The 21,709-nt window shown below is 43.0% G+C and overlaps 1 protein-coding gene across 2 annotated transcripts in view; it reads left to right on the top strand.

The window, feature by feature from the left end:
- The first annotated feature begins 3,582 nt into the window (after positions 1-3,582).
- The window catches only part of ELF2 (E74 like ETS transcription factor 2), a 50,729-nt gene continuing 32,602 nt past the window's right edge, over positions 3,583-21,709 (top strand). Inside the window, exons 1-3 of one of the 2 annotated variants that reach the window (XM_084856076.1) lie at positions 3,583-3,688; positions 18,740-18,964; positions 19,813-19,978. In XM_084856076.1, the coding sequence (XP_084712202.1) occupies positions 18,890-18,964; positions 19,813-19,978 (241 nt within the window). In that variant the 5' untranslated portion in view covers positions 3,583-3,688; positions 18,740-18,889. Of the gene's footprint in view, positions 3,689-3,725; positions 3,845-18,739; positions 18,965-19,812; positions 19,979-21,709 lie in introns of those variants that run through there. The other variant, XM_084856077.1, reaches the window with a different exon arrangement.

Below are 21,709 nucleotides of genomic sequence, written 5' to 3'. Positions count from 1 at the left end.
TCAGTTGCATGTAAAGGTGACATGTACAATTTATAACTGAATGAAATTCATGTCATGTTTAGTAAAAGTGAAATGTTATGCGTGTCTACCAAGAAGTGCCACTGAGTTCAGTGACACTTTCATGAATAAGACATGTATATGATTGCCCTCTAAGACTGCCTTCATAGACCATGAAAATGATTATAGGACTACAACCCTAAGTAGCAGTAATTTTAAAACAAGAGAATTAAGCTCCTGGCTGGAACCTGAAGCTGACACAGCTATTTTTCACACATGTGCAATCCAATTTAATCAGAATCGATGAGAGAATGGCACTGACTTCAATGGAAGGTGAACCACACTCATATCTTTTAGTATCCTTTACAGGTCAGGCTCTTGACCTTTGTAACTATAGTTTTATCAAAGAAAATTATGACTATTAAAGAAATGGGCCAAACCTTAACACTCAGAACTATATACTTTCACCTGACAAGGCTACTTGTATGAAAAAGCCTGGATGCTCAGTACCCTTAATCTTTGAAACAGAAAGAATCACTTTAACAGTTTCTTGAGATACAAGAAATGATGCAAGTCATGCTTTCCTCCTCCCCTTATCTTCCTACTAGGAAAAGCTTCACCTGTTTCTTATATGACAGGCTGTTGTTAAAGGCACAGAAACAGTGCCAGAAAATAGGGGGCAACCCTTTTTCCAGCATGACATCACTTTTTCTATTGACTTCCACTTTTGATTCTTTCCCCCCAAAAGGCTTTGATCAAAGATCACAGGGAATGAAAAGGTAATGAAAATAAATAGCTTTTTCCATCACCTTCGAAGTTGCTGCTTGCCTGTCCCTACCTTTCTCCTTCTCTCCATATGACTCCTCCAATCATCCAAAAGGAGTCTTTTATATGCTGCCTTTGCAGGGATTCTCTTGGTGTTTCCAGATGAAATTCTTATTATGCAAATCTCCCTGCCTCATTCACAGAATTTTAAGGGAGATCCAGACAACATTGTCTTCCACTTGTTTCCCTCACGTTTTGCCACCGCTTCTTGCATCTTTTTTCTTACCACAAAAAATCTGTTGAGGGAAAGATGGAATAGCTACACAATGCCTTTTGATTGGTTGTGCTAGGGGCTGCCTTTCTGGATGCACCCTCAAAAACTATCTGCTTCCACCTGCTACTTGGTTTCACTTTTTGCTTCTTCTCCATTCCACACCAGTGGCTATATATCAACGGCTTACACTTGCTTTGGAACATTATTTATTTAGTAGATATATATCCCACTTTTTGACTACAGCAGCTTACAATATTTATAAAATTCAACAGATACAGCAAGAACCACATGCTCAAAAAACAAAACTGAACAACATAACCAGCTCCACTTGAGGCAGGACCCATAATCTGATGTTCTTTCCCACAGGGCAGTTGGTGTCAGTTGGTCCTGGGGGTGTGGCAGTCCAATGTACCAGGCCCTGATGTTCCCTTTGCCTGCTACTGGCTCCTTCTTTCCCACAGGGCAGTTGGTGTCAGTTGGCCCTGTGGGGTGGCTGGCCAACTGTCCCTGATGATACTGGAGAATGTATGGTGATAATTCAGGCATCTGAAATACATGTCCTCTGCACATGCTCAGATGCAGAGGTGAGCCCTGGGTTTGAGAGTTAAGCCCTGGGTTTGAGAGTTAAGCCCTATCTTGATAGGCCACTTAAAAAAACACCAGGCCCTGGTGTCCTAATAGATGAATAGCAGGTTAAAATCAATGAGATGAAGCACTAGCCATCAATATGTGGGGAAAGTAGCAACTGGTTAAACAGCTCCTATATGTTTTTATAGAAGATACCTGAAAGACTGCCTTCTCCCAGATGAGCCTGCCAGGTTCTTAAGATCTTTAGGAGAGGCCCTTCTTTCGAGACCTTCAGAGGCACATTTGGTGGCAATGTGAAAGAGGGCCTTCTTAATGGCCACTCCATAGCTGCGGAGCTCCCTACCAAAGGAGGCTAGGTTTGCTCCCTCTCTGCTATCCTCCCACCACTAGGCAAAGACCAATTTATTCATGTGAGCCTTTGGTGTGTAAGCAGATCTGTTGAGTTGGATGTTGTTTTGACTCTGTTGTTGTGTTTAATTGTGTTTTAATGTATTTACTTATTTTAATCAGTGGTTATCAGCAGCTCTGAGTGCCATTTTTTGTAGAAAGGTAGGGTACAAATCAATCAAATAAGTAAATAAAAAGATAGTATTCTCACTCCGGCATAACAAGCGGCACCTGGCCAAAATCCTATCTTCCCTACATGCACAACACTTGCAGCCAAAGCCTATACATTTTTACTCAGATGTAAATCCCACTGAGTTCAATGGCCCTACTCCAAGTAAGTGCATATGGAATTACAGCCATGCATTGGGATCCTAAGGGCACAATCCTATGTACGTTTAGACAGAGAAAAGGCCTACAACTCCCAGCATGCCCCAGCCAGCTATGCTGATTGGGGAATGCTGGGAGTTGTAGGCCTTTTCTCTGTCTATATGTACATAGGATTGCACCCTGAGTCTGCTTATTTAGAAGTCCCATATTTTTAATGAGACTTACTCCCTAACAAGATAGAATGCCACACGTAAAAATAAAGGGCCCCAACTTCCTTTGCACCCTGGTTGTGCCACCCTCCCCAAGATCTTGTGATCTGCTCCCCAGCCCTTTTACCTCAGGGTTGCCAAAGTGTGTGAGGGTCAGCTCCTACAAGAAAAAGAAAACAGATGAAAATTCCCCACTACATCTTCACTCTAGCTTTAAAAAATAACAATCATACACCTGTTGGATTTCTGCCTACCATGCTGGTGCTAAACGTTACTTTATGAACCCTCTTGGAAAGGTTTAACATTGAAGGGCGGGATTTTATCAGTCTACAAAATAAATAACAGCCCAAGTTGACGCAGAGGGGATTATATGTGACAATCTCCTACCACAACCATACTTAAGCGTCTACAATCTCTCCTGATTTTCTTCTTCTTCTACCCCGTGTATGTTATTGTTTTTAGGCTGCAATCCTATGTCCATTTACCTGAGAGTAAGCTCCACTGAACTCGGTGGGACTTATTTATGCGTAGACATGTATGGAATTGCACTGTTAGGCTAGGCAGACATAAATTACGCATTCCATAGAGAGGAAGACACAAATTACCCATTTCTTAGGCCGTCGTTCTTCAGCGTGCTGCAAAACGAGCCGGGTCAGCTGCTGCTATGATATGAGTGACAGCAATAAGAGCGGCAGCGCTACTCGTCACGGCAGTAGCAGCTTCTCCTCGCGAATGGGCATGTGCGGGCATCCCGTGCGCACATGCCTACTAGGCGAAGGCGCTTCAGGTGCGCGAGCATGTGCAGAAGCAGAGACGGAGGGCCGGGGTCGCGCAGTCTGCCCGGCAGCCTTTGAGCGGGCAGGCGGCTGAGTGAATGAAGCAAGCAAGGAGGGCGGCCGGCCAGCCAGCCAGCCAGCCAGCCTCGGCTAACGCATGGGCCCAGCTCCCTCCCTCCTCCTTGTGTCTCCTCCCCCGGCGTTGGGCGGCTGCTGCTGCTAGCGAGGAGCCTCCCTCGTCCCCCCCCCCCCCCGAGCTGGTTCTCCCCCGGCTGTTGCTGCCGCTGCCGGCTGTTTTCCTCCCGCCGCTACTCGGCCTGAGAGAGGGAGAGCGACGTGACGCTTCCCTTTGACACATAAACAAGGTAAGGAAGGGGGGGGGGGTCCACTCTGCTGTTCCCCGGCCCGGCCCGCTTCACTTCGTCGGAGGCGACGTACCGAGCTTTTTGGCCCATAGAGAAATGGCAGCGGCTGCTTCGGGGCTGAACCCGGCCTCAGCGGCGGTGGACGAAGTGGCAGAGGTGGACGAGCCCTCTCTTTGCGTTTCCCTCTCAGGGGAGCCGATGGGCCCGCAGACAAGACTCGCTGTGTGTGTGTGTGTGTGTGTGCGCGCGCGCCCTACCCTCCCGTCATCAAGAGTCGGGGTGGAGGGCGAGAACAGATATTTATGCCTCACCCCCCCCCCCCCCGTAATATGTGTCTGTGTATATATGCATATTTATGTTTGTGAGTCTGTGATCTTGAACTACTATATGTGAGGGTAATATTGGAGGAGCAGGGAAGCTGGGCTCAGGGTGGAAAGTCCCGGAGGGTTGGGGGGGGGGGCATTTTAGTTGCGGGGTGGTAGAGTGGGAGATCTGTTCTCCTCCCCATCTGTGCCTCTGCATCGGTTTATATAAGTGTGTGTGTGTCTGTTTGTTATGGAAGTCTTCACTGGTCAGGGGAGGTTGGGAATAAACTGGCCCTGGAAAGTCCCCCTGAGTCCACAGAACTATAATTTCCCTCCCTTTCTAGTTAAAGATTGTGCAGTGTGTGCGTGGTTGGGGAAATGGGGATGGGTAAGGAAATGATCTGAGAGAGGTGCGTGTATGCTTAACCAGGCGCAGGCTGGACTGTCAGGTTTTTGTCTTGGAAAGCTGGAGTAGAGGCAGAAGCGGCTCTCTCCCCTTTCTCCTCCCACCCGAATATTCGTGGAATACGCAGTATTCGCGGAAAAGAGAGCATCTGAAAAAATTGTCTGCAAACCGCAGAAGGGAATTAGTGAAAATGCTAGAAAGTCTCCCCCCCCCCCCCATCAGTGCTTGGCTTTGTTGATGAATCCTGGAAAGGGAAGGGAGGTGTAAGTGGGGTAAGCGAGGCCATCGTCGCTGCCGGGAAGTGAAGCCGCTTTAGTCCGTTCCCTGTCAGTTGGGATGACTACTTGCCTCCTAGCCCTCCCCCGCAAGCCTTTACTTTCAGTTTCTTGTGTATCTATTGCCTCCCTTCTCGGATGAGACTTGCATATGCAAATCCTTGGTCGAACGTCGGGTAGCCTGCTTGTTTTATCAAATCGCGTTCGTGGCTGTGAAAGATAGAGTTTCCCCATCTTTCTCCCCACTTTTTAAAAATAAAAAGGCAAAACAACAAAAAACTTGTACCCGCGTGGCATACAAATATTTTCCACGTCTGCTAAGAAAGGATGTGGATCGCTGGCCTATGCACGTGACTGTTTTTGAAGGGAGGAGTATTGTAAATGTGCCCTGACATGTTTCCTTTGCTGTCGGATATATGTTCTGTTTTAGTCCAGTTTGATTGAGGGATTGCTCTGCTTAGTGGTTGTGTTTTTACCTCCCTTTTTTGGGTCATGGGATCTGAATGGGGATTCCCGCTTCTTCTAATTGACCTAGTAACTAAGAGGAATCGCCGGCTGATCGTTTCTGGAAGGGTGATTCGCCTCTCATGGTTACAGCTCCCTTTAGCTGTCATGAGTTTTTGTGACTTGATTCATGGAAGTCATATGCATGAATCATATTCATGCATATGACTTCCATGGTCATATGCATACGCTGTTGAAGTCAATTGCAAGTGACTGAGACAAAACGTCATAACGAAATGGACCTCTGTATTGTATCTTTAAACACAGGGACTATTTTCAGAAAAGAACTAAGAGAAAATTACATTTTAAACTAGGTTAAAGGCAACTAGAGTTAAATTCCAAATTAATTATTAGTCTTCTACAAAAAACATGCTATACGGGAGATGTATGAACACATGTAATAGCACAAGCACATGAATACATAGTTTTAAATGTCATAGTAGTTATGTTTGGGGTGTTTAAGATGGCATTGATTTTAATTTCATAAGTTATTACTGGAATATTTGGAGAGAACAAGGTGCATCTGGCTCTTAGGATATTCCACAAAGTTGTTTGTCGGCATATGTATGGCACTATATTGGCCAGGGTCATTTATTAAAAGAATTAGAGACACGACACACTTAGAGACATGGAAACTTTCCTCCTTTTAACATGTGATTTGCATGCTTGTCTTCTTTTGTCTGTTGGTCTTGCCCTTTGATTACTATATGCTGTTTTATTATTTTAATGTAACCTTATGTTTTATGTACATTGCCTTTTTTAACCTTTGGTAGAAATGAAACAAATTACTTAAATTTTAGAAAATTTAGCATTTTAGTAGTAGGTTAGTAGATGCCAGCTAAAAGCAGAAATCTTTGCTCTTCAGGTACACCCAGCATTGCTGTGGTAGACATGTAAATATATTTTTTGTGAATGTCCAAGTAACCTTTTGGATAGTATCTAACAACACTGAGTGAGAGTTCGGCCTATGTTTTGTCTTGAAATAAAGTTTTCATTGGCTTGGTATATAACTTGTGGCAGTGCTCTTCAGCCTTATCAGATCCAGGACCTACCTTTAATCTCAACGTGAAACATGAGATTTAATTTAAATTATTAATTGGTTATGTCTGTCCTTCTTCCTTTTCTAGAATGATCAGATGCTAAGGAGGACAGCAGGGCTCCTGCAATTTTAAGAGCTGCCCTGTGTAGAAGAGGGAATTTTAGCAAATGCAGCTTGCTGTGCAGTGGTGAGAAAAGCTGCACCGCTGAAATTATTTATGCTAAGTAACTATTGGAGGCAGGGGGCTCATGTCCTACTTTGTCTTTAAAGTAAGCAGCAAAAAAGGCAGTGGTAGAGGTGCCACTGGTGTGCAGCCCACCATTCACTTGTGGGAGTGAGATAAGGGATTATTTCCTTGAGTAGCCTGGATTTAGAAATGAAAAACAGAAGGCCACAAATGGGCCTTAACTGTTTATAGATGTTTGAACAGGTTTTATATTAAATTTGATAGTCAAAAGCTGATACTGTGTGTGTACTTTAAAATACTGTGAATTGCTTCACACATAACAATAAGTCTGAATTCTTCAGAATTTAGCTTATCAGGAACCAGCAAGCATGCTGGTGCACACTGCCCAATCACCCCTGCTTGGTTCCTCCTGCCAGCTACAATGCTAAACAAACTAGAAAACCTCAATCTGTGGTTTGTTTAATGTTACATTTGAACTGGGATCCCTGGCTTGTTGCCCTCTTAACAAGCCAGAATCAGAAGCCAAGAACAAACCTTGGCTTATTATTTCGGCTTGTTAGGAGAGCAACAAGCCTGGGATACTGGTTCAAATGTAACATTAAACAAACCACAGATTGAGGTTTTCTAGTTTGTTTAGCATTGTAGCTGGCAGGAGGAACCAAGCATTTTGGAAAATTTTAAGTGAAGGAAGACACTTTTTTCAGAGGGGGAGTCATATACATGTAATAAAAAGCAACATCAGACTCAAATCTTTACCTTAAAGATATGAAAAGCATTGTGCATAACTTATTTAGAAGTCAGTATATTACATAGTATATGTCTGTTCATGGTATGTCTTTGGTATGTCTGGTTTGATGTATTTGTGAAGTAAAGTGTAATGTATGCACCTTACTGATTGTAAGGTGCATACTGTGAGGTGCCATATACCTGCCAACTTAGGATATTAGTTATTGCATCTGATGAAGTGGACTGTAGTCCACAGAAGCTTATGCCATAATATATTTGTTAGTCTTCAAGGCTGCAACTCTATACACTCGTATGTGAGAGTATGTCTTATTGAGCTCAATGGGACTTTGGAATAGACATGCATAGGATTGCACTGTAAGGTGCCACAAGACTGCCTGACTGGGTTTGGATGAGCTGCAGGTGCCAAGTTGCATATGCAACCACCGCTCGGGAGTTGTTATGCAGTGCAGACCATTGGTTATGTGAGGGTTGTTTAACCCTTGCATAACTCAGGCTCACCGGGTTTACATGACATGACAACCCTGCAGTGGGGGTTGCATATTCCGGATGGCAGCTATATGCATCACAGCCTCACCATGGGTTAAATAATCCATGGTGAGCTGTTGTGTCATGCGAACAGGCCCTGTTTTTGCTGCAACAGGCTCATATAGCTTTTTCTCTGGAAATAACTATACCACCATTCTGGAAGAGAAAATATTTTGAGAAGTCTCCTTTTTCCCCAAAACCAAAAGTAGGGCTATAGGAAAATGTATTTTCCCATGCCTATCTGGTTCTTAGCATTTGTCTACCAATGCTGGAGATAAGTTAACCCTGAAATCTTATGCATATACTGATATAACATTGTCACGGTTGGATCACTACCTGGTGAATGCCCATCTGAGGTTGACTGACCCACTCCACAGTGAAAGGGGGCTAATTAGGATGGTCCATCCCTGGAAACTGATGGATCCTCTTGGTTGAACCCAACCCTTTAGTTTAGTGAGGAGTGAGGTGACATGAAACCTGTTGGGAGACTACTAGAGTGAGGGTGTTGAAAGACTCTGGCCAAATCTGACTGAGCAGCGTGCCATAGAGTTAATTTGCAGGCCTATGAAGTGATGGCAGCAATGAAAACTTTCTCTTCTGTCACTATTGTATCAGCTGAATCACATCCAGTGGAGCTTTTCTGGGTGGTAAAGGGTGTTTTGGCTCCTAAGTCTTCTCTACCAGAAGGTTAGTTACCTTCTTGATCAGTTATTTGCGAACAAAATTGCTCAGTTCCACTTTGACCCCACAGTTTAAGCAGAGTCTGTACTCTGTGTTGAAAACACTGGCTTGTAGAATTCTTGGATCACTTCTTTTTTGGCTTCTCTTGAGGATACTGACAGATTGCTTGGTAGTGTGAAAGCTACTACATATAGCTTGGACCTTGCCCCTCATGGCTGGTAAAGTCAGTTGTGTTTGATCTCTGTCTGCTTTTTGATAAGCTGATTGGTAGGCTGACCATACGCACCGTTTTAAATGGGACAGTACCATTTTTTTCATATTTCCCGACCGTCCTGTCGTTTTAATATAAATGTCAATTTTGTCCTGTTTTTAATTTTTTGTAAAAACCTGAACACATTTATCATAAGGCTCTATGCTAATCAATGCATGCAGTAAAACTACTAGTGTGATGAAAGAGGAAGTTCCATTTACTTTATCCATTCAGGGCCAGGCTTCTTGAGCTAGCGACGATCAGACACCACCCCCTTGCTTGTCAGCAGTGGCGGGGAATTCAAGAGGCGGTCGCTAAGCCCCATTCAGTGTGTGGGAGCGAGGAAGGTGAGTCTTACTGTTATTTCTACCATCATTCTGCCCATAGAGATTCTTTCTGCCCTCCATTCAGTTTGATTCAGACTTTTCAGATTCATATGTGTGTTCAACAGGCTGTTAGCTATTTTTTTATTACAGCGGAACTCTCTGGTGGGACATTAGCATATACCGGCTTGTGATAGCTGTCAGGGTGTTCATTCCTTTTTTCTTTTTCTTTTTGGTGTATATTTATGATTTTTTGCAGTGTGGCCACTGCAGTCCTGCATTAGAGTGCTCAGTGTGGTATGCTTCATGAACACGGAATATTACATAACACTGTCCCATTTTTGTCATCCCAATATCCCGTTTTTGTCTCAAGGAAATATGGTCAGTCTACTGATTGGTACGGTAGCTAAAAGCATTTTCTGTTCACACCAGTTGTTGTGTAGGTGCCACCCTTTCTTGGACAAAGAAGACCTTGCAAAACTCTTGTAATTTCCAGGTTTGAGCACTGTAATGTCTTCTATGAAAGGTTCTTCCTGAAGTCCGCTTGAAAGTTTCAAGTAGTGCAAAATGCTGCCACACTTCGCCTTATGGATGTGAGACACCACAAACCATATGTTTCTGGGTTCAGTTAAAGGTGCTGGTTTTGCATAGGGCAACTCTTTTTATATTGTCCTTCATGGCAGCTTCAGCCCTTGTTCCATGTTCCAGCTCCATGCAAAGCCAGAACTATTGCAGTGAGGAGCAGGGCATATACACAATTGCCCCTGAGGCCTTGGAATGAATACCTCCCCATATCCTCAATTACCCCTCATTATTTATGTTTTGAAAGGGGTGCAAAACACACCTCTTCTATTTGGCCTTTGGCTAGTTTGTTTTTGCTGATGTTATTTTTTCTGTGTTGCTGGTTTGTTACATCTGTTTTGTTTTATGCAGCTGTGAATGAAAAAAAGGTGGCTAACAAATGGTTTGAATAAATGACTATATTTATTTAGATGTTCCACTCATTTCAATTAATATATAAAGGAGTGTGCTACATGTGGTTCTAAGTCCATATTAGCTAAGCTTATGGAAGGAGTTTTGAGTATAAAGCCAGTGCTTAAGTTGTGACCTACTGGGTGTAACAGTGGCATTTGCCTTGAAATATGAGGCTTTGAGATCAGAGTTGGACATAACTATGCTGTAGAATTAAAAAGCATAAGTTTAGTCAGCCTTCCCCAATGTGGTGCTCTCCAGATGTTTTGGACTACAGCTCCCATCAGGTGCAGCCAGCATGGTCAGTGATCAGATTATGGAAGTTGTGGTCTAAAACATCTGGAGGGTACCAGGTTGGTGAAAGGCTGGATTTAGTCAAGGATGCTAAGAATACTTCCTTGGCATTCTGAGCTCAAAGTTTGGGTTTTGCATTCATGCTTAGGAACAGCTGTTCATGTTTGTGAAATAATTTCACTCCAAACCAGCAATTACTATTAAAAATGCTATCTGAAAGAAGTAGGCTCTTGTCTACAAAAGCTCATGCCTTTGTCTTTAAGGTGCAACAAGGCACTCTTGTTTTTTTGCTGCAACAGATTTAACACAGCTACTTTTTCTAGAACTAAATACTTGCTATGCTCCAAAAGTGCCAGTTTGGTTTAAGTTGCATAAGAACATAAGAAGAGTCATGCTGGATCAGACTAAATTCCTATCTAGTCCAGCATTCTGTTCTCACTGTGGCCAACCTATGGAAAGCCCACAAGCAGGCATGAGTGCAATAGCACCCACCTGCTTGTGTTGCCCAGCAGCTGGTACTGAGAGGCAAAATTCCTCGAATACTGGAGGTAATATATAGCCATCATGGCTAGTAGCCTCTGATAGTCTTATCCTCCATGAATTTGTTTAATCCCTTTTCAAGCCGTCCAAGTTCATGACCCTCACTACATCTTGTGGCAGTGAATTCTGTAGTTTAACTATGCACTGTGTGAAGTACTTTTATCTGTCCTGAATCTCCCACCATTCAGCTTCATGCGATGCCCCAGGCTCTAGTATTATAAGAGAGGGAGAAAAATTTCTCCCTATACACTTTCTCCACACCATGTATTCACCTCCATGTCCCCACCTACTCACCTTTTTTAAAGCTAAAAAGCCCCAAACTTTGTCACCTTTCCTCATAGGTAGATGCTCCATCCCTTTTATCATTTTGGTTGCCCTTTTCTGCAGCTTTCCAGTTCTACATTATCATTTTGAGGCACGGTGACTAGAACTGTATAGAGTATTCCATAGTTGCACCATAGATTTTTATAACGGCAGTATGATATTGGCAGTTATTGGTGATTCTTTTCCTAATGATCCTCAACATGGAATTTGCCTTCTTCACAGCAGCCACACACTGGGTCAACATTTTCATTAAGCTGACCAGCACAACCCCAAGATCCCTTTTCTGGTCAGTCTCCATCAGCTCAGATCCCATAAGTGTATATATGAATTTAGGATTTTTCTGTAATCAACTAAAATTGTTCCTTGCTTGCTGGAACTTGTTGCATAGTGTACTTTCATCCTGCTTGCAGTACTCGAAAATCTGAATGACATGGGCTAAACTGGTAGGGCTCAACATGGGGTACCAGAGGCAGTGAGCCTATGCACACCAGTTGCTGAGGAACATGGGTGGGAGGGTGCTGTTGCACTCATGTCCTGCTTGTGGGTTCCTGGTCGGCAGCTAGTTGGCCACTGTGTGAACAGAATGCTGGACTAGATGGACCCTTGGTCTGATCCAGCATGGCTCTTCTTATGTTCTTACCTTCTTATGGGCGAAGCATTTCCCACTTTTGGCTTTTCTAGCTAATAGCTCTGTCTTGCAGATAATATTTAGAGGTGGTTCCCCTTTTGTTGCTGTCAGTTACCCATTAACCTGTACAGGGTACTTGCTATGGCGGTTAAAAGTCATCACTAGCAAGATTGGAGGCAACCTATTAATCTCTCCAACTCAGAAATTAGGCACAGCTCTATGTTGACTGCATATGTGGCACTCCCAGAGGCCCTATAAGGGAAGAGAGCTATGCTCCCGTTTCCAAGCTAGAAACACACTTCTGTGCTCTGACTGTGTGCTGATCTGACAGCTGTGTGGAGCACACACACACTATGGCAGCTGCTTACTCTGGCTCCCCGTCTGACTAGAAAAGTGTTTGCTAATACCCACCATTTTGTTTCCTGTTGATGCTTGGGAGGAGGGATTTATTGGCACAATGATGATTGCTAGAATTATATTTGGGTGTGTACAAAAAACATGTTGAAAGAGCACTCGCCAGGGTGAGTTCAGCTTCATTTAATCTTTGCTGGGTTTTTTAAGGAAGATGTATATATGAGCAATTGGTTCTCCCTCTTCCCCCATTGCTTCAGGTGGACTGCCCACGTTTTATTTATTTATATAATTATGTCCAGGGGACCACAAATTGTGGTTGAACATCTCAGCTGAACATCATTATATAGTAGCCAGCTGCAAAGTCCAATCCTACTACAATTTCAGTGAGTCTTAATTTCTGAGTAAGTGGGTTTAGGATTACAACACAAATCAATTGCTGGTTGTATGTAGGCTTGGGTTGCATCCACTGGTGTCTATCCATCAGTAAAGCATCATTAGTGGAACAGATTTCCCCCTCACCCTGCAGCTTCCATGCCCCCTGAAATCTGCTCCAGAGGATTAGGGAATTAGGGAACCCTCTGCTTCAGAGGGTTAAAAAAAAGGTAAAGGTGTCCCCAACCAGTCGTGTCCGACTCTAGGGTGCAGTGCTCATCCCCGTTTCTAAGCCGAAGAGCCAGCGCTGTCCGAAGACGCTTCCGTGGTCATGTGGCCGGCATGACTGAACACTGAGGTGCACGGAACGCTGTTACCTTTCCTGCCGAGGCGGTACCTATTTATCTACTTGCAATTTCTTGCTTTCGAACTGCTAGGTTGGCAGAAGCTGGGACTGAAGACGGGAGCTCACTCCGTCACGCAGCACTCGGGTCTTGAACTGCTGACCTGCCGACCTTCCAGTCTGCAGTTCAGCGTCTTAACCACTAAGCCACCGTGGTCCTAATCTGCCCCAGAGGGTTAGGGAATTAAGAAAAGGAATTAGGGAACCCCCTCAAACAGATTTCAGGGGCACAGGGTGCTACAGGTGGGAAAAGAAGTTCCATTGTGTGAGCAGATGTTTGCTTGTGCAATGTTACCCATAATCAGTATTACTGTGGAGTCAGAAGTACTCTTTACTCAGAAATAAGTCCTTCTGGGTTCACTGGGGCTTACTCTCAACTAAATATACATAAGATTGTAACTGTACTATCTGAATAAGTGGCTTTGCTTTCCCTTCATTATGCAGAGTAATTCTATCAGTGCTCAAGTTACAGGGGGGAATGCCCCTGAATCCCTAACTTTTGTGATGCCCCTATTAGCTACTGTTTTAAAAGACTTCAGGTATACCATGATTTGGCCCCACATTTCTACTCAATTAGGGCCCCCCCCCCCCGGTTCTGTCTGCCATGTATGTCTGTGTGCTCTGCTGAGATAGGCAGTCTAATCTTCAACTCCTATTGTTTAAACTCCATCTGTCTACTCAGATATTCCCACGTTAGGTTCCCAGGCAGTGTCTCCCTTAAGCTGGCTGCCTACCCCTCTACCCCCATGAATTTAGTTTGGTTGGATATTCCTTCCTATCAGAGTCTCCAGTGCATTGCAGTTGTCCCAGCTAGCTTAGATTCTATGCACAGATTGGCTAACGGAACTTTCCAGCCAAGTGCAGCAGCCTCACTAACTGCTTTAAAATTTGTCGTATATATGGGGCAATGTCAGGATCCAAAAGGTGAGCACTTCCTTGAACTTCAGCAGAGGGGATGAGCAGGAAGGCTTAGAGTTAAATTCAAATGGCTAGTAGGAACCACATAAAGGAGGACTGGATCCTGTCTCTTTGAGCTGGAGGCCTTGCTGGGGTAGGGATAGAACTGCAGCTGCAGAATAAATTTTTGAGCCTAGCTGTCCTCTTTGCTTGGTGGAGGTCTGGAATGAGGACATGAAAGTGAGAACAATTTCCCTTCTGGAATGAAGAGGGTTACAGAAGCATAGATTCCAGTCCAGAGCAGGATGAAACCTTGGGATTGTTTTGTCATGGAAAGAGACTGGTGAACAGATTTCACTGGTTAAGGGGAGTCTGATTAGTGAAAGAAACAATCTACTGTGAATTACTGCCATTTTTTGCCATCCACCCTATTTCCCAGTGCATACCATTATTCTGGGGAATTCTTTGTTTGGTGAGCCCAGCATTTGGGGGTATTTACTTTTCTGGAAACCCCCTTCCCCCATTATGAAAACAAAGGGGAAGAAGATTATTGCTGCAGCTTCTGAGCGATTGTTTTGTATAATGGTTATCATAAAATAATGCTTATAAGAAAACAGACTTTCCCTACTTCAGTGTAGTTAAGCAGGAGTAAGTAAGGGATGTGCATTGAGTGACCAGTGTTCAGCAGCTAGAAGATGAGGCTTGTGGATTTCTTTAAGGCCCTCTGCCCTCCAACTAATTTTTGCAGCAAAACCAATTTTAGATTCATGGTTAAGCAATACTTTTATTAGGACTAACCGAAATGCCACAAAGAGTGTGCATACTTTTGAGTTATCCAGAACTCTTCATCGGGTTGTACAAAAAGCAGGGGAAGGGAGGGAAGACACAGAAAAGTCCAAAACTTAGGCCAGATGTTATGGCCATGAAGTCTGCAGTTTAGACCCAATCTCCAGATGGAGATTGCAGGGTGAATGAATTGGTCACTGGTAGATCTTGCAGGTATCAGATTACACCTAGCATTCTGGGATGAAGAAGCAGTGGCTGACAATTGTGTAATATTACCTAGTGGTTGGAGGGAATGAAACCCTCAAAATGCAGAGTCCCTCTTCAGATGGTAGAAAATTACCTTTCTCTGGTGGTGGATTCTGCCTTAAATGGCTAAATAGGGTACCAATTACGTACCTTTAAAAACAACTATTAAAGTTACTCTTAATTATGTTTGATCTGTATACAGTGCATGATTTCTTAGTTTAATACCCACCCAAAATTTATACCTCATTGTTTTTAAGGGCTCATGTGAACTGGAGCCTGTGTGAGCAAGCTGCTGTAAAAAGGATGCAGCCTTCAAGATAATCATGAACAATTTGAGCCATTTCCCTCAGGTGCTGACTATACTTGCTGACAAATAGGATGTATCTAACTTTGAGGTTTGCGACTTGGACTTTGCATGGGTCTAGGCAACCAGAAGCAAGAAAGGATATGTTGTTTGACTGCATGGGTGTGTCTAATTCTCCATGCAAACAATTAAACAATCCCTACAAAATCATTAAACCTGCCAGCAAGGAATCCTTTTGGTTCTTGCTTCACTTTCCTGCCTTACAACTCCAGTTTGAGCCACAGATAGTCAGATAAAAACTGGGAACTCCACTCTGTACAGCGAGACTCAAACGACAGCTTGTTTAGCTTATCAGGCAAGCCTCAGAAGAGCCTTCCAGTGAGGATTCATGTCACACAGCTTCCCGTTTTCCACAGGCACTGCTTGGACCTTGCTGTTCTCTTCCCATTCATTTGCCTGGGAGTGCTTCTAAGCAGGAGCAGTTTATGAAAGGAGCTCGATGCCTTTACTGCCCTCATGTTCTTTGCAATTCATGATGAACTTGGGTGTGGGATGGAGCTTACTACAGGGGAAAAAAGCTCTTGCGGTTGGCATGATGGTGAGGGGAATTGTGGAGGCCTGTATATTTATACAATAAGCAGTACGTCTGAACTGCATCTGTAATTGAAAAGAGTAGCTTTGTTGTTACATACTGTTTCATGTTACTTTTCTCTTTCCTGTTTGGTGTTCTCTTGAGCTCAGTTGTTCCCTTTCCCTGATCAGTTCAGATGCAGAGGGTGGCTGCCTGCCTTTGCGGCTGCTGCAATTGCTGTGAGAAGGGTTTGGTGCTGGAGTCTTTTATTACTCCCCTTTGTTCCGTTTGCATTTCCTTGTGGCTTTCCGCTTGTAATTAGAATTTCATAATTTAACTTGGTATGGTTGGTATCAAAGTATGCAATCTTTATGAAGCAAACCATGGTTGATTCAGCTCAGCATTCTACACTGAACAGCGGCTAGATCAAATGCTCGAGTTCATCGGTACAGGATGTTAAAAGTTCTGTCTGTTTATCTCCTGACCCTCCCACCTTGTGGTGCTGCTGTTTAAATGCCAAGTCAGTCCACAATAAAACATCACTCATCCATGATTTGATCATGGATAAGGGGCTGATTTGGCATGCATAGCTAAGAATTGCGTGGAGGAGGGTGGGCCAGACTTGACCCAGGTCTGTCTGCCTTGGATACTTAGTGCAGCATCAATCCTGATCGGAGGTGTGTGTGGGTTTTTTTTTGTTTTTGTTTACAGTCATCCACAAGAGCTCCATCTCTCTTACCAGGAAGCCAGCCCACCTAGGAGCTGGATATGAGGGTTTGTATCTGGTGTTGGGTCAGAGTGACAGAATAGGGATGTTGTTGGTGTACTACTGCCCAACAACCTCCCTGGCTGAACTGGCAGAGGTGCTTTCCAGTGTGGTGCTGGAGAACCCCGGAGTTTCCTTGGTTGGGCGTTCATTGTCACCATGACAACCATGGTTCTGTCTCAATACATCACTGATTCAATGCATGTTGCAGGTAATCCTCTTGATCTGGTGTTTGCTGTAGGATGGACTGGGAGTGAGCCAATGGTGGAGGGCGTGAATGTGACCTTGTTGTCATAAATGGATCACTCCATGGTGAAGTTTGGATTGGTGTGACTAACGTCCCCTGCAGGTGTGGGAGACCAGTTAGGATGCTCCGCCCCCAGAGACTTATAGAATCCAAAGGATTCCTGAATACTCTGGGGGATTTTCGGGCTGACATGGCTGGTGCTCCTGCCAATGCTCTTATCTCCCTGTGGAATGGTGAGATGAGTAGGACTATTAACACTATCACTCCAGAGCCCCTTCTTCAACTGTGTGGAGCCCAGAAGGCTCCCTTGTTCTCTGAAGATCTCTGAGCAACGAAACAGACTAGACAGTAGCTAGAGCGCAGGTGACGTAAGTCTTGATCCAAAAGGGACCAAACACAAGTAAGAGCACAACATCATGCCTATCATGTGGTAGTGGTGGCAGTGAAGACAACTTACTTCACCACCACCATTGCATCCTAAATGAATTGCCCCACAAAGTTCTTTTGGGTGTTTGGACTGTTGAGATTTGGTCTGGGAATGGGACCAGTTAGGCTCTGCGATAGCTTTGTGAAGCATTTTGAGGGCAAAAATCTCCTGCATCCATACTGAACTGCACTATTGTTACAAGTGATGAGTAAGTATTCAGAGCACCATCTGGTAGTGGACTGTGAGATCAGTTTTGGTTGTTGCAGCCTGAATGTAGACAGGATGCTTGTTAGGGTTAGGTCAACCATGTATCCTCTTGACCCCTGCCCTGTGAAATCTAGCAGAGATGCATTGAATGGGTGGATCCAGGAAGTGGCAAATGCCTTGTTATAGGGGGCGTTATGCATATCGTCTTGAAAGAGGCTGTGGCGCAGCCTCTCTTGAAGAGGCCCTTCCTGTACCCAGAGGTTTTAAACCATTACAGCCCATTTACAAATATCCTGTTCCTGGGCAAGGTGATCAAGAGGGTGTTTGTCCAGTTGCAGATGTGCCTGGATGAGGCAGATTATCTAGATCCATTTCAGTCTGGCTTCAAGCCTGGACATGGCACTGAAACAATCTTGGTCATCCTGATTGATGACTTTGGCAGAGAGATATGGGTAATGCTACCCTGTTGATTCTTCTCAATGGTTTCAATACTGTTGACTGTTTCAGACACCATGATGCTGTTTTAATCTTCCTGAAACAGCTCTGTGGAGGCACTGTATTACAGTGGGTGCCCTCCTTTCTACAGGGTAGCTACCAGAGACTAGCATTGGGAGACATCTGCTTAGCTCCATGGCAGTTATGCTATGTGGTCCTGCAAAGGTCCATCTTGTCTCCCATTCTATTTAACATCTATATGAAATTGCTGCGGGAATCATCTGGGGGTTTGAACATGGTGTCACCAATATGTGGATGACACCCAGCTCTATCTCTCAATTCCATCTGAATCAGGAGAGGCTGTGCTGGACCAGTGCCTGGAGGCACTGCTGGGGTGGATGAGGGCCAATATACTGAAGTTAAATTTTGATAAGATGGAGGCTCTGTGAGTAGGTGGTTCCTGGGTCTGGGATTTAGATAGACAGCCTGTTCTGGAAGGGATAGCACTCTCCCTGATGGAGCAGGTATGTAGTCTAGGAGTACTAGTCAAGGAGTACTCCTCATTCAAAGCTGTCACTAGAGGCTCAAGTGACCTCAGTGGAGAGGAGTGCTTATGGTCAGCTATGGCTGTTCCTGGAGTGAGATAAACTGGCAACAGTAGCCCACATTCTGATAATTTCCAATTGGAGGATTGGCCAGAGAGGCTTTGCTTGTAGTGTCCTTGAGGAATGTGCCTTGTGGGGCCACTTCACATGGCAGGGCTTTCTCAGTTGTGGCACCCCAGCTGCGGAGCTCCCTTCTGATAGAGATTCAGCTATCCCCCACACTGCTGTCATTTAGGCACCAATTAAAGATGTTTTTATTTGTACATACTTTGGGGTATAGGCAAGTGCTCTATCTGGATTTGGTGTGTGTGTGTGTGTGTGTGTGTGTGTGTGTGTGTAGTTTGATGGACAGTTGTACACATTTCTAGAAGAACAGATATTAAACACTGTTGACTATAATCAGTGTTCTTTACTTATGCTTTCTTTTTCAGGACTTCTGATCCCAGAATTGGAGAAGTTGAATTTTAGAAATATTCTACCTCGTTTACACATTTCTTATTTCTCAAACATTCAGCATTACCATCGTGGGAATTATTTAGATACTTTGCTATCAGCCTTGTAATCCTTCAAGGGAATGCACGATGACATCAGCAGTAGTTGACAGTGGAGGTTCAAGTCTAGAGTTTGATAGCAATGGAGTACAAATTCAAGGCAAGGTCAGAAAATGACATACAACCTATTTTTCATGCAGTCTTTGTAAATATTGATTGTGGACACTAGGGGTGCATGTTATACGGGAGAGCGGACATTTCTTACTCAGAATTCCTCACTGCAGTAAAGCAGAGAAAATGAAGAAGAGTAGTGACACTACTCTCAGACAGTAGTGTCTGATAAGTTACAGGTTTGACTGGGGCAAATATGTATATCAGTACAGTTATTTAGGAGATTTTAGTGTTTGATTCATTAAAGTAACTTGATTTATTTTAAATTAACTTTATTTTTAGAACAGGGTTGGGTAACATACAGCTCCCAACTTATATGTAGTCTGTGTGAATTCAAAATACCATTCTGGACTTCTTTCTTCCAAAATAAGTTTTGTAATGGCAACTATCTAATAAACATTCAAATACATGGGCAAGCTACAAGAATAAGAAGTAATGAAAAGCCCAAATCTTGGGCACATTTTAAACTATTACACTGAAATCAGTGGAACTTTAAAGTCTGCAACTCCAGACTGTGTTCTTAATTATTGGATTTCTAATTATTTCTCTAATCATGTACCTTGGCAACTGCCAGGTTCATAAAAATGATATGCTGCTTGTTAATTGCATGGAACAATATTTGTATATTTATAAGCTGTGTTTCTCCAGTTGATGGTGTGTATGTGGCCTTAGTGCTGCTTACATTTTCTACCTCAGCTTTAGTGGCTGATGCATTAAAACACACAAAAATATATCCAGATTTATTTTTTATATTAAATTAAACACATAAAGTCACTGAGGAGAAAGGAGAAGGTTTAGATTAGAATGATGAACTATTAACTTTCTCTCATTGTGTCCTACAGGAGAATGAGCCAGTCTCTGAATATCCAGCAGTGATTGTAGAGCCAGTACCAAGTGCCAGAATAGAACAAGGATATGCTGCACAGATCTTTGTTTATGATGATGAAACTTACCTGCTACAGGATGTCGCAGAAGAACAAGAAGTCGAGACTGAAACTGTAAAAACAGGTAGACCTTTAAAAAATGGAAAACTTTGCTAGGGCTGTGAACTTTAACCAATTAGTGTACCTCACTGATGTTTTAATTGCAGATTAAGCTTTGCCCCCTTCAATTTAATAGGAGCAGCTAATAAAAAGAAAAAACCCGCAAAAATCTGCTGCTATGCATGTCACATAAATGTGCTGTCTCTATCTTTCTTGCATAAAATTTGAAGAAACTTAGAGGCTTTTCCTTCCAGTTTGTATCCCAAACCAGTAGATAGCCTGTTTCTTGGGTTGATATTGCTATTTCTCTTTTAACAGTAAAACACATAGTTGACAGTGCTCAGTTAAGAATGGTGTCAACATGTTTTTAAACCTGATTTTTTTTTTTTTTTGCAATGCTGATGTCTTTGAAAATAAACTATTTTGGTGTGTTACCATAGTAGGAACTACTTCATATTCCCAATGGGATGAAATGAAAATATTAAATATTAACTTTCCTTCAACAGTGAGTGGTAATCTGTTTCATAAAGAAAAATGACTTTAAAGTGGTCTCCTTCAGGATCCTCAAGACATGAGGCTTTGCTATGTGTAAGCAAGACTTCAGTTGATCAACTAAGGGCACAATCCTATGCATGTTTAGACAGAAAGAAGTCCTACAACTTCCAGCATTCTCCAGGCAGACATACTGGCTCGGGAATGCTGGGAGTTGTAGGACTGTTTTTGTCTAAACATGCATAGGATTGCACCCTAAATGTATTGATTTAAAGCAAGACAGTGAATTTGTTAGGATTGTAAACCAAATTTTAATGAGAGATTTTTTTTATCTTTGCTGTGCTCTGGGCAATCTTACCATGAATAAGTTCCACTGAAATTTGTGGGACTTATACCATATGCTTCTAGTTTAGATGTATGAAGACTGGCTAATAGATATGTCTGGGTCATAAAGCAATTATGATTTAATACAGTGAGACTCTAAATCAGGATTAATAAGATTTGGATCTGTTCTAGTACAACAGAGTAAAAGTGCCAAGAATTTATTTTAAAGAGCTCCATTTAACTCCTCAATAGTAGTGTGATCAGTGATGGTCTATTGATAAAATAGTAGACTTCAGACTTGACAGTGGGTGATGTGTGTGGCCTAGTGATTTGCCAGAGATCCAGCAAGCCCATTCCTAACCAATACTTCCCTGTGTCTGGAAAGCCTTTCTATTTATAATATAAATTTCTGAAGTTCTGTCAGTTTAGCTTCTGCGTATACTGTGCATTTTAGATAGGCTTGTGAGAATCCTGTAGTTAACAGGATTAAAGTTGAACAAAACAAAACAAAAGCACCACCATATATTCTTAAGAGTTCAATATGTTTTCACCTAAAAGAACCAATTACATTGCTTCTTTACTCATAAATTCTGACCCTGTGGCCAGCATCTTGCAAACTGCTTAAGATACAGAGTATCAAAAGTGGTGATATGGCATGGAGGGTGGTCTGTTTTTCAAAGTAAAAGTCTCAGGAATTCCACTGGGTGTGAATAAATGTTTGGGTATGCTGGAAGTAGCTCCTTGGATCCCAGTCTGTATAATTAAATTTTGTTTAACATTTACTTTAGTCAGTAAATCTCTGTTCTGAGTGATGCAGATTCAGTGTTGAAGGTAAGTGTGGGTGTATCTTTTTCTACAGGAAGCTTTCTAAAAATAATACTTTCTGATACTTAAGCAAGAGATATTTTTAAAGTTGTTCCTGGAGAAGTGTTTAATACAA

Source organism: Heloderma suspectum, chromosome 5 (assembly GCF_057233095.1).
Source record: "Heloderma suspectum isolate Gila_16-S chromosome 5, 16-S_ref, whole genome shotgun sequence".
Lineage (NCBI taxonomy): Eukaryota > Metazoa > Chordata > Lepidosauria > Squamata > Helodermatidae > Heloderma > Heloderma suspectum.
The sequence above is the reverse complement of the archived record's forward strand: the minus strand, read 5'-3'. Positions and strand labels throughout refer to the sequence as shown.